At 38.6% G+C, this 16469-nt stretch overlaps 1 protein-coding gene across 6 annotated transcripts in view; it reads right to left on the bottom strand.

Annotated features, from left to right (window-relative positions):
• WDR89 (WD repeat domain 89) overlaps positions 1-16469 on the bottom strand; it is a 39261-nt gene that overhangs the window by 20598 nt on the left and 2194 nt on the right. Inside the window, exons 2-3 of one of the 6 annotated variants that reach the window (XM_032875231.1) lie at positions 7504-7585; positions 4864-4936 (exon numbers count right to left, since the gene is read on the bottom strand). The exons of 1 other annotated variant lie outside the window; for it this stretch is intronic. In XM_032875231.1, the coding sequence (XP_032731122.1) occupies positions 4864-4936; positions 7504-7510 (80 nt within the window). In that variant the 5' untranslated portion in view covers positions 7511-7585. Of the gene's footprint in view, positions 1-4813; positions 4937-7503; positions 7586-16469 lie in introns of all 6 variants that reach the window. 4 more of the 6 variants (XM_032875234.1, XM_032875232.1, XM_032875233.1 and 1 more) reach the window with 4 other exon arrangements.

The raw sequence follows: 16469 nt of genomic DNA, 5'->3' as shown, positions 1-16469 counted from the left end.
TCTCTACCTGCCTCTCCACCTACTTGATTGAGATCTCTGTCTGTTAAATAAATAAATAAATACATACATACATAAAATCTTTTTAAAAAAAAGAGTGATATAAGGGACAGTTCATATGAGAATTTCACAGAAGGTTAGATAGCTGGCTGAAAGGTGTTAAGTATCATATTATTTTAAGGTAGTTGTGAATGTGAGTGCCCTGACAGGATGGGTACAAAGATGGTGAAAGAGGATTCCAGAACAAGCTCTTCTGTAGTCTTACTGAAGCAGCAGTAGAAGGTATAGCTGTAAGGTATTGGTGGGGGGAGGCATCTTCAGGCTGCTAGATCTAATTTTTGGCTGTAGTAACTTAGAGGTCAGTGATAGCCCCCATGCTTTTGGGTAAGTACTCTGAGGATATTCCCTTCCCTTCCCTTCCCTTCCCTTCCCTACAAAAAGGAAAAGGGTAGCTGATAATTTGGGTGTCCCAGGGCAGATGGATTTATTAAGCTTTCCTGCAGGGTCTTGAAGACCAAACCATCTTGGTTATCCCAAACAACAGGTTATATGTGGAATACAGGGGCTGAACCATTAAGGAGAAATTTGGGATCCAAGTACAATAACCAGCCAGCCCAAGAAAACCCTGTTAAGTAACATTTGGTTTTAGGGTTTGAAAAGTTCAAAATGCCTGGAAGCTTATCAGGATCTAGGTGTAGTCCCTGTGCTGAGATTAAATGTCCTAAATAGGGGTGCCTGGGTGGCTCAGTCATTAAGTGTCTGCCTTTGGCTCAGGTGATGATCCCAGGGTCCTGGGATCAAGCCCTCCATTGGGCTCCCTGCTCACAGGAAGCCTGCCTCTTCCCTCTACTACTACCCCCTGCTTGTGCTCTCTCTTGCTCTCTCTCAAATAAATAAATAAAATCTTAATAAATAAAAAAATATAAATGAATGAATGAATGCATGTCCTAAATATTGAACTTTGGTTTGGATAAATTGCAATTTTTCTTTGGAGACTCTATGCCCCTTAAAAGCTAAGATTTTAATGGGTAAACACTCTTTTTGTGAGAAGCCTTGGGAGGGTAAGCAAAGAAGCAAATCAGCCACATATTGCAGTAACAGAGCCTCCAGACAATTTTTTTGTCATTTAGGTCAACCTTTAAAACTTGTTGAGAAGCCTCTCAGTAAATCCCTGAGGCACAACTGTCTGTTATTGTCCTTCCCAGGTAAAGGCAAAAAGATACTATCCTTATCAAAAAGGATCTTAAGAAAATCCACTCTATTAGTCAGCCAGAGTAAAATAATTGCTTTCAGTTGGCACAGATACCAATAGCATGTGGGGATTAAGGATGACTGGATAATAGCAAGAAATTAAGTTGTTATTTATTACTCTAGATCTTGGACAAATCTATTCTCAGCCATTGGATTTTTTATGTACAAAATAGGGTATTAGAAGGACTAGTACAAGAGATAAGGAGTCCTTGAGCCTTATAGTCCTCTATATAAGTCTTATGTCTTGTAGGGTTTATTTATAGGGTGCTGTTTTTTGTTTTTTGTTTTCCCTTGGGAGAGTTTTTTGAGGGGTCAATCTAGATCTTAATGGGAGGGGCACTATGAATTCTGTCTACATCTGTTGAGGATCTTGCCCGGAGTTGAGGTTACTAGGTTTAATAGTGGGAATGAATACAAAGTTTAGACATCCTTGGTTTGTAGAGTACAAGTAAAGACAAAGGGGATTGAATTTTCCTAAGTGTTAGATTCAAACTCAAGGGTTAGTTCCCTTTTTGGGACCCCTGGGAGACTCAGTCAGTTAAGCATCTGCTTTTGGCTCAGGTCATGATCGTAGGGTTCTGGGATCAAGCCCTGCATTGGGCTTCCCGCTCAGTGGGGAGCCTGTTTCTCCCTCTCCCTCTGCCTACTGCTCCCCCTATTTGTGCTGTCAAATAAAAAAACAAAATAAAATTTAAAAATCCTCTTTAAAAAAAAGGGGTTATAAATAAACTGAGGGTTGCTGGGGGGTGGGGGGGTAGGGATAGGGTGGCTGGATTATGGACATTGGGGAGGGTATGTGCTATGGTGAGCGCTGTCAAATGTATAAGCCTAATGATTCACAGACCTGTACCCCTGGGGCAAATACATTATATGTTAATAAAATAAAATAATATTAGAAAAAGGGTTATTTCCCTTTTGACAGAAAAAAAAGGCAACATTAGATTTCTCCAGGAAATTTTATTCGAAGAAATATATGGGAACTAAATAAATTATATGTTAATTAAATTAAATTAAATATAAAAATATATAAACAAAAATATATAAAAATATAAAAATTAAAAATTAAAAATATTTTTAAAAGGTCATTTCCTTTTGACAGAAAAAATGGCAACATTAGATTTCTCCAGGAAATTTTATTCTAAGAAATACATGGGAAATAAATCATTGAGGACAAATGAGTAGCTCACTTGCAAAGGTCTGACAAAAATATATGGGCTGAGAAATGGGCACATGTTGTGGTTTTTTGAAGACCCACACCCACCCCACTATTTGAATATATGTATTACTTAGATGAAGAGACTCTTTAACTGTAGGGGGGTTGAGCACTGATAGTGTAGCTCCTACATCAATTTCTAGCAATCCATTTCTAATAGCCAGGAGTTTTGCAATCATGATATAGTCCAGTAAGATGGATTTGGATTTCCCATCTGTTAAAGGTAAATATTCAAAATCTTAGTTATCTTTTTTCTGGTGTCATGTTTCTATGGTGCAAGCTAACAGAGTATCCAAACTGACAAAGTCAGGGGTGCACATTGTCTCCCATTTTATATGGGTTCTTTCGACCAACAGGGATAAGTCTCTGTTTAGGCCATTTATGAACATGGAATTATAAGCTGCCTGAGCAGCAGGTGCCTCAGTGGCAGGTGGCTCAGTGAAGCCTCCAACTTGGATTCTGCTCAGGTCATGATTTCAGGGTCATGAGATCAAGCCCCAGGTCGGGCTCCTGCTCCAAGCTATGTTTGCTTGAGATTCTGTCTCTCCCTCCCCCTCTCCCTCCTCCTTCTCACATGTGGGTAGGCACTCTCTCTCTCCCTCCTATAATAAATAAATCAATCTTTAAAAAAAATAAATAAAAGCCACCCGAGTGGATTCAGTATCTATGGAAAGTCCAGAATTTTTAAAAATGACTTGGAGTCTGCTTTATTAGTCATAGACAGATTTAGTAGGCTTTTGAACATATGCTTGAATTTTGCTCTGGTTTAAGGTTTAAGGAAGGCCCTAGGGATGGCTTCATGTAGCCTTTGACCATACCACAAACTTGATCATATAAAAGGGCAGTGATTGGTTTAATTTAAATCTTATAGATTGTTGGAGGACCTGGGTGGCTCAGTGGGTTAAGCATATGCCTCTGGCTCAGGTCATGATGCCAGAGTTGTGGGATCGAGGCCTGCCTTGGGCTCCCTGTTCAGTGGGGAGTCTGCTTTTCCCCTCTCACTCTGCCTGCCACTCCCCCTGCTTGTGTTCTCTGCCAAAGAAGTACATTTTAAAAATCTTAAAAAAAAAAAAAAAAAAAAAAATGGCAAGCACCCCCCCCAAAGCCTGGAACTTGAGATTTCCCCAAACTGTTTGTTTGTTTGTTGTTGCTGTTTAAGATTTTACTTATTTATTTGACAGAGAGAGAGGGGGAACCCCACTCTCTTGTGGCATTTGATCCCAGGACCCTGAGATCATGACTTGAGCCGAAGGCAGAGGCTTAACCCACTGAGCCACCCAGGGGCCCCTCCAAACAGGAGATCTATTGTTGAGCATGACCTTCTCTGACAAGCAGGTAGGCTAACTGATAAGAGATGGAAGGGCAGGTTGGTAAGTTAGAGTTACAATACTGAATTCCTCTGCAAATACATGGAGATTCCCATTTACCTTGGGAAAAATCTAAATTATAGTCCTAACTTTGGCCTTTGTCAATGGGATGTAGGAAATCTGGGGTAGTTTAGAAGGATCCTCCGGTTTAATTTTGAAAGGGAAGGTTTTAATGGGATCAGTGGATGGGGTTTCAATAATAGGAAAGAAAAGAAGTTCAGAGAGAGGAGAAATGTTAAGAGAGGTAAAGGGAAATATAGGGAGGTAGAGTAGTAGGGCTAGGGAAGACCTTGGTTACCCCAAGGAAGAGGTCCCTGGTATTTTTTTATATGTTAGTTGTTTATTTTCTTCAGTCAATTTAGAAACAGTATTTTGTAAAGAGGCAATTTTAGAATCCTAAACACATTTAGAAGCTTCCAGACAGCAATTAAAATAACTATCCCATTTGGATTGTTCGATAGTACAGCCATGGTCTTCTAACTTAGAGAAAAATAAGTATGGGGAAATCAAAGTTTCCACATAATGGTCACTGGACTTCTAGGTTATCCTTAGTAAGACTAGTTTACTTAGTCAAACGTGTATGAGGAAGGACTGTAATTTTAAAAGATTTTATTTATTTATCTGAGAGAGAGAGAACATGCATGGGGCGTGCAGAGGAAGAAGCAGACTCCCTGCCAAGGGGGAAGCCCGATGCAGGGCCCAATCCCAGGACCCTGAGATCATGACCTAAGCCCAAGGCAGGTGCTCAACCAACTGAGCCAACCAGGAGCCCCAGGACTGTAATTTTTTAACATAAAACCAGCCAGTGTTCCTGAAGGGGGAGGGCCACCCTAAGAAAATTCTGATAACCGGGATCCCATTATCAGAAATAAGAGTACATACCAGAAGGACAATCTGTCCTTATCCAGATCCCAAATAAAGTCAGAGCTCCACCAAAGGAGGGAACTCAAGACCTAAGAGGAAATTTGCCAAACTGAAAAATTACCTTATTTGCAGAAACGAAGAGTGCAAAGGGCTCAAGTGCAGGAAACTCACTTATTTCTGGACGTTGATATTCCTTGGTGGTCACCTCCTTCAGATCCCACTTTTGATACCATGTAATGTCTATCTAAGAGAAAAGAGATAAACTAAGACAACCTCGAGTTACCAAAAATCAAGTTTATTGAGCAATAGTTGATGAATTACAGCTTGGGATAGGCCAACTGCAGCAAGCTATAGGAGAGTCTGCTGAAGGTTCAGCTTGGTTTGCTTTTATGGGCAAGGAGCACAAAAGGAGAAAATCCAGCTAGGAGCCAAGCAGCAAGCATGAAGATGAGAGAGATTCTTGGTGGATGCTCGTCAATCAGAAGATAAAGTTCAATCCTCTATAAATCAAGCATTTATGAGAAATCAGTCTCAGTCTTTAAGTTTCATTTTTCTGAGGGCACATGTATGAGGTTCTCCACTTCACATCCTTTGGTTCCATTTTATATTAAAATCTTTCCACTGTTTTATCCATCTCAAGACTGAAGGACATGTGGGGATGCCAGAAGCTGGATATACAGCAGATATTTGGATACATTAGTCTACAGCTCAGGGGGAATGTATACAATTGGCTCATCAGATTACAGGTAGCAGGCAGTAGTTAAAAACTAGGAAAGTGGATAAACCTACTGAAGGGAAATTATACAGAATGATATAAAACAGCAAGCCAAAAATGGAATCCTAGAATAATACCACTGTTCAAAAAATGGGCAGAATAAGAATGAACTATGAGAGACAAAAGAAAAAAAGAACTAGAAGAATTTCAGAAAAGTGGCCAGACAACAGCTTATGTTAAATGATCATTAATATATAGATTTTTATATCACATGCATTGCTTCATTTAACCCTACCAGTGACCCTAAAAGATAATCTTTTTATTATTGCTTTTTAGATTAGGCAACAGAAGCTTACAGAAATAGGTCTTGCATGGTAGTTAAAAGAATGGATATATGCTCAGGTTCAAATTCTGGTGTCACTAGCTATGTCTTTCAGCTTCCTATTTTTCAAACAGGGGTAACAGTTGCAACATCAGAGGGTTGTTAAAAGAAGTAATTTAATTACTACATGGTAAGTGCTCAAAATGATGCCTGGTACAAAAGAACAGTAAGTGCCAATACAAGGAATTTCGAAGAAATGCAATGGTGTCAAATGATAAATCTGTAGAATAAACTATTAGGTATAAATTCTATTATCTATCTATATACGTGTGTGTGTGTGTATATATATATATGTATATATATGTATATATTCACATATACATATATGTATACATATATACATAATCACTCATACACACACACACACAGATTATGTATATATACGTATACATGCATATGCACATACCCATGCTGTTAATCATGGTAAGTGAGATTTAGAATGTATACACGCAAGAGCATGCACACACAAGGTGGGAGGGAGGGGAGACAGACTAGATATATCTAAAGTGAATTCACAGTATGAATTATTCCTCAAAAAAGTCACCAAACAGAAAGATGTAAAAAAAAAAAAAAAGAAAGATGCTTTAACATATTAATAATTCTTTAAATTTCCACTGTTAACCAGTGTTACCCCGATACTGGATATCTTGCAATCACATCAACATATCTCACACAATCAGGCAATATTTTATAAGAATTTATAAATTGATAGTTAAAGATACTTTCCTTTACATTCTAAAGTAGATTCACTGTTTAATACTCCAAATTGGGTGAATGTCCAAAAGGGATCTGTTGAAATTGAAATCAAAATGGCAAAACCTTTGAACATAAATATTTATAGCTTTATACTTGTGTAAAGATACAGTAGAACAGACAAGTTCTCTTAACTACTTTGTGCCATATCATGGGAAGATCAGAATCTAGTTAAATTCTAAATTCATTTCCTCTCTTCTGAACACAGTAAAAGATCCTGATAATAGAGAAATAACCAACAAAAGGAATAATTCTTGAACCATCCTGCAAAAGCCGGATATTAAGAGAAAAAAAATTCACACTTACTTTATAGATCTGACGTGAAGGATAAAAAGGATTGGAAATAAAGTACTGTCGACTGTAAGTTTACTAAACACATGAAAATGTTTAGCTTAGTATTGAAAAATACTTGCCTTCCTTGCCCTTGGAATTAACTACTACTGCCATCTAGCAAGAGGTCCAAAAATTAGAGAATGGAATAAAAAAAATCATTCAGGGCTTACCTACAAAGTCTAAACAGACAGATGCTTTAACTGATTAGTAATTATTGAAATTTTTGCTGCTAACCATGATAACCAAAATTGAATTTCTCATACTTGTTCTTTCCTCTCTTCCCCATGCAACATAAATTATCACCTCTACGTGAACTCCTAGTTTTTACCGTCAAACCTGATCTCTCTTCAAAATTTCAACCTCGTATTTCTAACGTCTGTCTAGACCACTATCCCTGAACATGCTACCAAAACTTCAAATTCAATATACCCAAAATATAACTCAAGTACCTGTATTCTTCTCCATAATCTTCTTAGTCATCTGGGCTCAACATCTCAGAATCATCTTTGATTAAAGAAAGTCAAAGGACAAGATGCAACTAGCCAATAAACCCTACCTTGTAAATCATCCCACACATTTATCTCATCACTGTCCGCCCCACCATTATCCTCCTCAAGCAGTCCATTACCTCTCATCTGCCAACTGCAATGGTTTCCTGTACAGCCCTGACACAGAACAGGGCAGGAAATACTTGATTTAACATCTAATTCCTGGAAAAAGATGGGAAGAATAGGACAAATTCTTACTTCATATAAAAAGTTTTGATCTTAGAAATCAATTTCATGTTGTAAAAAGTACTGACATTCAGTGTGACATGAAGTGGAAAATAAAAGCAGATATGTGATTTCACAAACATTTAAGGACATAAAACTACTTAAATTTTTTTTAAAGATTTTTATTTATTTATTTGACAGAGAGAGATCACAAGTAGGCAGAGAGGCAGGCAGAGAGAGAGGAAGGGAAGCAGGCTCCCCGCTGAGCAGAGAGCCCGATGCGGGGCTCCATCCCAGGACCCCGGGATCATGACCTGAGCCGAAGGCAGAATATTAACCCACTGAGCCACCCAGGCGCCCCAACTACTTAATTCTTATAAAGCATCATACACGTTCCCTTGTTTGTGCATGGGCTGCAGTTGTTCAAACATGTGAATCACACACTATATTTTATAGCAACCCCAGACATAGCAATATTTTAATGGGTGAAATATTTTTCCCACGATAAAACTGTAAAAAAGATTGCTAATCTTTCCAAGAATCCTATATTGTCTTCTTGAGTTATCTAGATCCTACCCATGCTTCAAGATCGAGATCAAACTCTACCAGTACTATAAAATGGTTCTTAACCTGGCCTAAAGCAAGTTTTTACTTAGTCTGAATGCCAAAATATATTCTGTTATTTATATAGCAGTAATCATATAATAAATATATTGAAGCATTATTTTTCTTGAGTTATATTTCACATATTTATATTTGTTTCTCTCTACTATTGAGTATACATTTCTTAAAAGACAAGAGCCATGTTTTCCAATTCTCTTAATATCAATCCTCTACCAGCCTGAGGCTACCTCTATAGCCTACCTCACAAAATCCTCCTTCCTGGAGAGGAGTATAAAAACACAAACATACACAAAACACACTCCAAAGAGGAAAACAAAGAGGCAAAGATAAGGAACTACACAAAATGTAAAACAATGATAAGGATAGGAAACACACACATATACACACACACACACACACACACACACCCCCAAAGCCATAGACACAGCCATCCCTTTTCCGGAGAAAGCAAAGAAATAAAGAAAAAGAAATAAGAAATCAAGCAGTATCAATATTGACATCCATGACATCCATAAACACAGCTTTTAGATCAATTCACTTTAAACACTATAGTCATATAAAACACCATGAAGGCAGAACTGAGGAAGCTAAGAAAGGGTTAGGATTTGGGAGCCTCACTTTCTTACCACCTTACACAGTACCTTATAGGCAGAAAGCATTCGATGAACACCTACTGGTGGGAACATGATTTAATAGACAGTACTACATACCCAAATTCCAGAATTAAACAATTTGTTCAAAATGCTATTCCTTCACAAAATACATTATAGGATCAAGTTACCTCAAATTTCCGGAGTAATGCAGCAAATATTATGTGCTTTATATGATATAAATAAGGTTTTGATGCCAAAAAAGGATACATACACATTTTAATCATTCAAGAGTTTCAAAAATAACCCAATGATTCATAAATTGTATTCTTCCTATTTTTAGAATGGCTCAGAGGATTTATGTGATTCTCAAATTCCATTCTCAATTCCTAAGAAAAAGTTCAATTTGATTTTACAATTTCAGGGGGAAAAAAGAGGGGACAATTTGGAGATAAAGTAGCTTTATAAAAATAATTCAGCGCCATGTAAAATATAAATTAATAATAGGCTAATGAGATCACAAGTTAAAAAAAACTAATCTTTATGAAAAACTTAGCTTCAGTATCTATTCTTTCTTCCTTTCTTAAAAAATAGATGCCTGTCATGCATGCTAACAACTTAAAAGCCCAAGTAATACAGGGCTGCAGAATTTATGAAGAGAAATACTCTGATAGGATGAAAACCAAGATGAGGGACGTCTGGGTGGCTCAGTTGGTTAAGTTACTGCTTTTAGCTCAGGTATGAGCCCCATGTCGGGCTCCTTGCTCAGCAGGGAGCCTGCTTCTTCCCTGCCTGACGTGCCCTGTGCTTGCTCTGTGTGTGTCTCTCTTTCTCCCTCGCTCTCTCTGTCATATAAAGTCTTTAAAAAAGAAAACCAAGATGAAAATACTTGGACAAGCAGCCAAGAATTGGAAACACAATGGGAAATAAAGGAACATGTATTTGGGGTGGACTCGGTCAGTATGAGTAAGCTAAAGATCTGCACTAGAAGCAGGCGTACCTTTTTTCACATGACCTTCTGTTAATCATTGAATCTGATCTGAATCTTGGTTTTCTCATATTTCCATTTGTTCTACTTACTGGCTCTTTTTTTTTTTTTTTTTTTTTTTTTTTTTTTTTTTGACAGAGAGAGAGTATAAGCAGGAAGAGCAACAGGCAGAGGGAGAGGGAGAAGCAGGCTCTCCACGAGCAGGGAGCCTGATGTGGGACTCAATCCCAGGACCCTGGAATCATGAGCCGAAAACAGCCACCCAGGCACCCCATTACTGGCTCTTTTGTATCCATCAATGATATTAATAGTAACTAAGATAGACTGAACTCTTGCTGTATGCAAGTTACTGTTCTAAATGCTTTATATGCATTGTATCTCATTTAGAGCTCTGGATGACCCTAGAGAGTACCTTATTTATCTGGTTCTAGAAGAAAGTGAGGCTTACAAAAGGCAGGTGATTTGCCAAAGATCACTTGGCTCACAGTGCATAACAGGGACAGGAAAAGAAATCTGATTTTATTTACTTATTTATTTAAAAGATTTTATTTATTTATTTGACAAAGAAAGAGGGAACACAAGCAGGGGGAAGTGGGAGAGGGAGATGCAGGCTCTCCACTGAGCAGGGAGCCCAGTGCGGGGCTTGATCCCAGGATTCTGGGATCATGACCAGAGCCTAAGGCAGACGCTTAACTGACTGAATCACCCAAGTGCCCCTAGAGCCCACACTCTTGATGCTTTCTTACACTGACCCTCAAATGATATAAAAGATGTATTTTACAAAGCATTTTTAAATGGTCATTCAAATGTAAAGTTGTCATAATTCTCATCTGCATTAAATGAGATGAATCAATAACACTCATACAATCAAGCAACATGGTTAAAAATTTAAAGCACATACATGTGGAAAGTCTTCATACCAGCAAAGATTTTAATATCAAAACCAATACCATATGATATGAAGCCCAGCATAATTTTTAGTTGCCTGGACATGCAAATTCCAAGTATTTACAAGGTTAAAAAAAGATTTAAAATAGTATCAGCTGTAAGATATGGTAAATTTAAAAATATAAGCCATAACCTAGAGCTTTTTCTCTTTGTGTTCCATATTCATATTCATCATTGATTAATAATATTGAATAAAATCAGAGAAAGAAATTTATTTTTAAGATTTACTTAGAGTGAGAGAGAGCACATACAAGCATGAGCAGGAGGCACAGAGGCAGAGGGAATCTCAAGTAGATTCTGCCGTTGAGCACAGAGCTCAGAGGCAGGGCTCTATCTCCAGATCCCGAGTCTGAAGCTTAACCAACTGCACAACGCAGTGCCTCAAAGAAAGGAATTTATTTATTTTTTAAATTGTTTTATTATTATTTTTAGTAATATAGAATGTATTATTTGCCCCAGGGGTACAGGTTTGTGAATCATCAGTATTACACGCTTCACAGCCCTCACCATAGCACACACCCTCCCCAAGGTCCATAACCCAACCACCCTCTCCCTCCCCCCCCCCCCCAAGCCTCAGTTTGTTTGTGAGATTAAGAGTCTCTTATGGTTTGTCTCCCTCCTGAGCCCATCTTGTTTCATTTTTTTTCTTCCCTACCCCCCAAATCCCCCACTGTGCCTCTCAAATTCCTCATATCAGGGAGATCATATGATAATTGTCTTTCTCTGATTGACTTATTTTGCTCAGCATAATACCCTCTAGTTCCATCCAAGTCATTGCAAATGGCAAGATTTCATTTCTTTGATGGCTGCATAGTATTCCATTATATATATATAGACCACATCTTTATCCATACATCTGTTGATGGACATCTAGGTTCTTTCCATAGTTTGGCTATTGCGGACATTGCTGCTATAAACAAGGAATTTATTTAATAGTATTTGTCAGGCACTGTTTTAAGCACTTCACAAATATTTACTCATTTAACTCTTATAACAGCTATGAAGTACTTGTAATTATCCCGTTTCATAGATGGGACAACTGAAGCACAGAATGGTTACATGTAAACAGCCCAAGATCACAGAGCTAGTAATTGCAGACAGTATTCAATTCAGGCAATTTGATTTAAAAATCTGTGCTCTTAACCACTAGCTCTGCTACAATTTACAGAACAGTGAAATTCTTTTTTGGTGGGGGTTAAGATTTTATTTATTTGCTTGTCAGAGAGAGAGAAAGCGAGCGCACAAGCAGAGGGGATAGCAGGCAGAGGGAGAAGCAGGCTCCCTGATGAGCAAGGAGCCCATTATGGGACTCCATCCAAGGACGCTGGGATCATGACCTGAACTGAAGGCAGACACTTAACCATTTGAGCCACCCAGGCATCCCATGAAATTATTTTTTTAAAAGCCAATAAGAAATAATGATCACAATGAATGGCCACAAAGAGAACAGAGCTATCACTTATCTCAGTATAGATATCGACACTAAGGAACATGTAAAAGAAATATTTTAACTGACATGATAAACAAAGTAACCTACATTATCAGGAAAAGTTTTAATTATAATGGCACACTAAGCTTATTAGTCTTTGGAAAAAGTTTCTTTTAATTTTCCTATGAAACTATATGGTTAGTAAAGCAATGACATTTGGAGACTAATATTAACATTAAAAGATTTACTAGACAGGATTTTTATCATTGTTTGATCTAGCTGCTTTATGAAGAGGAAAAAAACTATGCTAGAGCTTTAAAAAAAAAAAAATCACCGGAACTGGTAGAATTCATAACAGAATTAATGCTAAATATGATCCCTTTAAAAAATACAACATATAGGGGCACCTGGGTGGCTTAGCTGGTTAATCGTCTGACTTTGGTTGAGGTCATGATCCCAGGGTCCTGGCATCAGGGCCCATTTTTGAGCCCAGAGTCAGGCTCTCCGCTAAGCAGGGAGTCTGCTTTTCCTTCTCCCTGGCCCCTCCCCCTTTCTCATGCTCTCTCTCAAATAAATCAATAATATCTTTTCTTAAAAAAGGTAAAACATATACTTAATATGACCTGCTAAAAGAATCACATTTTGCAAAGGACTACTGTATTTGTCATTTCATCGATTCTCACAACTGTGAGAGGTAAGGAGGACAAGCAATAGTGTTATTTCACAAATAAGTAAACTAAAGCTCAGAAAAGTTTAACATTTTATATGGTCTAGATAGAAAGATCTTCTGATTCCAGGTGCATATCACATGGTGCTGCCTACAATTTTATGCTTTATACTTTTCAAGTTGTTTCATAACAATTAATGCTTAGCCAAGAAAATTTGAAAAATAGTGAACACATAATGAAGGTTATGCTCATTAAAATGTTAAAGTGTTTTATGAAAAACCTTGTTGTATGGGGTGCCTGGGTGCCTCAATCGGTTAAGCGTCTGCCTTCGGCTCAGGTCATGATCCGAGTCCTGGGATCGAGCACTGCATCAGGCTCCTTGCTCATCAGGAAGCCTGCTTCTCCCTCTTCTACTCCCCCTGCTTGTGTTCCCTCTCTCACTGTGTCTCTCTTGGTCAAATAAATAAATAAAATCTAAAAACAAACAAATTAACAAAAAAAAACTTGTATGATGTACATTTTATCTCCTGAAATGAACAGTTAACTCAGCCAAAATGAACTTGCAATCCAAAAAAAAAAAAATCTGTATTAAAGCTAAGTGAGGGGTGCCTGGGTGGCTCAGTGGGTTAAAGCCTCTGCCTTCAGCTCCAGTCATGATCCCAGAGTCCTGGGATCGAGCCCCGCATCGGGCTCTCTGCTCGGCGGGGAGCCCGCTTCCCCACCCTCGGCCTGCCTCTCTGCCTACTTGCAAGCTCGGTCTGTCAAATAAATAAAATCTTTTTTTTTTTTTTAAAGATTTTATTTATTTATTTGACAGACATAGATCACAAGTAGGCAGAGAGGCAGGCAGAGAGAGAGAGAGGAGGAAGCAGGCTCCCCGCAGAGCAGAGAGCCTGATGTGGGGCTCGATCCCAGGACACTGGGATCATGACCTGAGCCGAAGGCAGAGGCTTTAACCCACTGAGCCACCCAGGCGCCCCCAAATAAATAAAATCTTTAAAAAAAAATTTTTTTTTTAAAGCTAAGTGAATCCATACATTTATCATCATGAGCACTGAGTAATGGGTAGTAGTATTGTTGTATCACTAAACTGTACACTTGAAACTACTATAACACTCTATATTAACTATAATGGAATTAAAATTAAAATCTTAATTAAAGGGGCACCTGGGTGGTTCAGTGGGTTAAAGCCTCTGCCTTCAGCTCAAGTCATGATCCCGGGGTCCTGGGATCGAGCCCCACGTCGGGCTCTCTGCTCAGCGGGGAGCCTGCTTCCTCCTCTCTCTCTGCCTGCCTCTCTGCCTACTTGTGTTCTCTATCAAATAAATAAATAAATAAATAAATCTTTTTAAAAAATCTTAATTAAAAAAACTAAGTAAATCCAATTTTAAATCCTTAAACATGAAATAATGTGACCCTACAATAGTACTATTTTTTTGAGAATTAAAAACAAAAATCATGGCGTGCCTGGGTGGCTCAGCAGTTGAGTGTCTGCCTTTGGCTAGAGTCACCTCAGGGTCCTGGGACAGAGCCCTTCATCAGGCTCTCTGCTCAGTGAGGAATCTACTTCTCCCTCTACCCTTGACCCTGCATGTGTTCTCACTCTCTCTCAAATAAATGAATATAATCTTAAAAAAAAAAAAAAGTCACTTCTAACTACCATTTTATCTCAATCACTTAAGTTTATTCTAAACCAAGTAAGGCAACTTATAAGATCAAATGATTCTGCTTGATGACTGGGAAACCTAAGGGATTTGTTAGTTACTGAGAAATGCTAGTTTCCCAGAAATGATCAATTTCAGAGAGTTTTTTGGTTGTTTTTATTTTTACTTTTTAAAGTAGGCTCTACACCCAGTGTGGAGCCCAATGCAGGGCTTGAACTCACAACGCTGAGATTAAGAGTTGCATACTTAACTGACTGAACCACCCAGGTCCCCTCAAAGATAGTTTTTTTTTTAAAGATTTATTTGATAGAGGGAGAGGGAGGGAGAGAGAGCGAGGGCGTATCAGATTGGGAGGGGGTGTAGAGGGAGAGGGAGATGCAGACTCCTGAGCAGGGAACCCAATGCAGGACTCGCTCCCAGGACCCTGGGATCATGACCTGAGCCAAAGGCAGACGCTTAACTGACTGAGCCACCCAGGCACCCCCAGATAGTTTTTTAAATGTACATTCCTCTATATTTATTTAAGGTAGATTTAATTATTACCAAACCAAGGAAAAGAGATGGCTGGTGAACCAAACATTTAACAAATGGAATTACTTGGGCTTGGATTACTGGGAGAATTTTTTAAAAACTTAGTTACATAATTAGTCATCAGGAAAAGGCTTAGTAAACAATACTTTGTACTTCATAGCCTATAAACTGCGTATCATACCCTCACATCCCTAAGTCAGGTGGCAAACTGTCCACACTGGACTTGCAAAGATGACCTAAAACTGGTTTTGCGTCTATTAGCTTGACATCCACCCATTTTGAGGAAATAAAGACACCAAAGTGAAGCAGCTGAAAAAAGAATTTCTTTGAAGTTATTTGTGAAAAAATACTATGACATTTTTTCCTTGTTCCCACTTTACCAAGGATGAGTAGCTCAAACTTAGACCTTGATCTGGTCCCCTGTAGATTATGGATACAGGTTCTATGCCTGGCAAAGTCTAAGAGACTGTGGCTCGCTACCTGCTCAAAGAAAACAAAGAAAAACGACTGCATTGCATTGTTATTGGCCTGTACATGCAGACTTTGTCAGGGCCAAGGATGTGAAGTTTTTCCTGTGGACCCTGTGGACCCAATGATGGCATTGGTATGGAACCAGCTTAAGAAGGACTTTTGGCATTTGGATGCCAGGGAGAGTTCATAGGGCAAAGAAACTAAAGGCTGGAGGTTAAGGGCTGAGAACTAATCTTAAGCAGCTGGCTAAGTACTGCCCATTGTGGCAGAGACTAACTCATCAGCAGATCTGCAGTGAGGCACACAACTACACATTTGCTAGATGTGACTTTCTGTTAGAGAAAGCAACATGAGAAAAAGTAATATGGGTCACTGCCAGGCCTGGCCCATATAAATGTCCCAAACGTACTTCTCCTTCCGACTCCATTGACAAAGCATAGAGATCTTTACTGAATAGTTCTTATATACTGAATACCTATTCAGAGCTGGGCTCCTTTTCATACTCTTATTCCAACATACCTATACCAAATGGTAAGAAACCCAACTCATCAGATCCAGTCTCCTAATTATGACTTTCAGATAGACACGAGAGCAATTGTTGGGTTATTTTCTTCTGAAGATATGACAAAAACCTGGTCATCAGAGCTGTCTCGCTGGGGGAATTGGAGAGTATTAATGATGAGGGGCTGTCAGTCCAATTTTCCATGAAGCCTAGTGCACATTTTAGCCTTAGGAGCAATGGGACCCAAAGTCTTTATCTGGTTGCCTACATGGCTTCCTTATAATGAATCCCCATCATCTGAGGTCATACTTCTTAAACTGGTGGACACAACTATGACTATAGTAAACTGGCTATTATAAGTTACGAAACAGTCTAAATCCCTAAAACAGCAATGTTATGATGTGGCAAATAATTCAGAAGAGTATCAAACATGGGCAAATTATGAAGTCAAATACAAAAGTCACAC

The sequence above is a fragment of the Lontra canadensis genome, unplaced genomic scaffold (assembly GCF_010015895.1).
Source record: "Lontra canadensis isolate GAN:19392208 unplaced genomic scaffold, GSC_riverotter_1.0 scaffold55, whole genome shotgun sequence".
Lineage (NCBI taxonomy): Eukaryota > Metazoa > Chordata > Mammalia > Carnivora > Mustelidae > Lontra > Lontra canadensis.
Note: the sequence above shows the minus strand (reverse complement) of the source record. Positions and strands in the feature narration are given on the sequence as shown.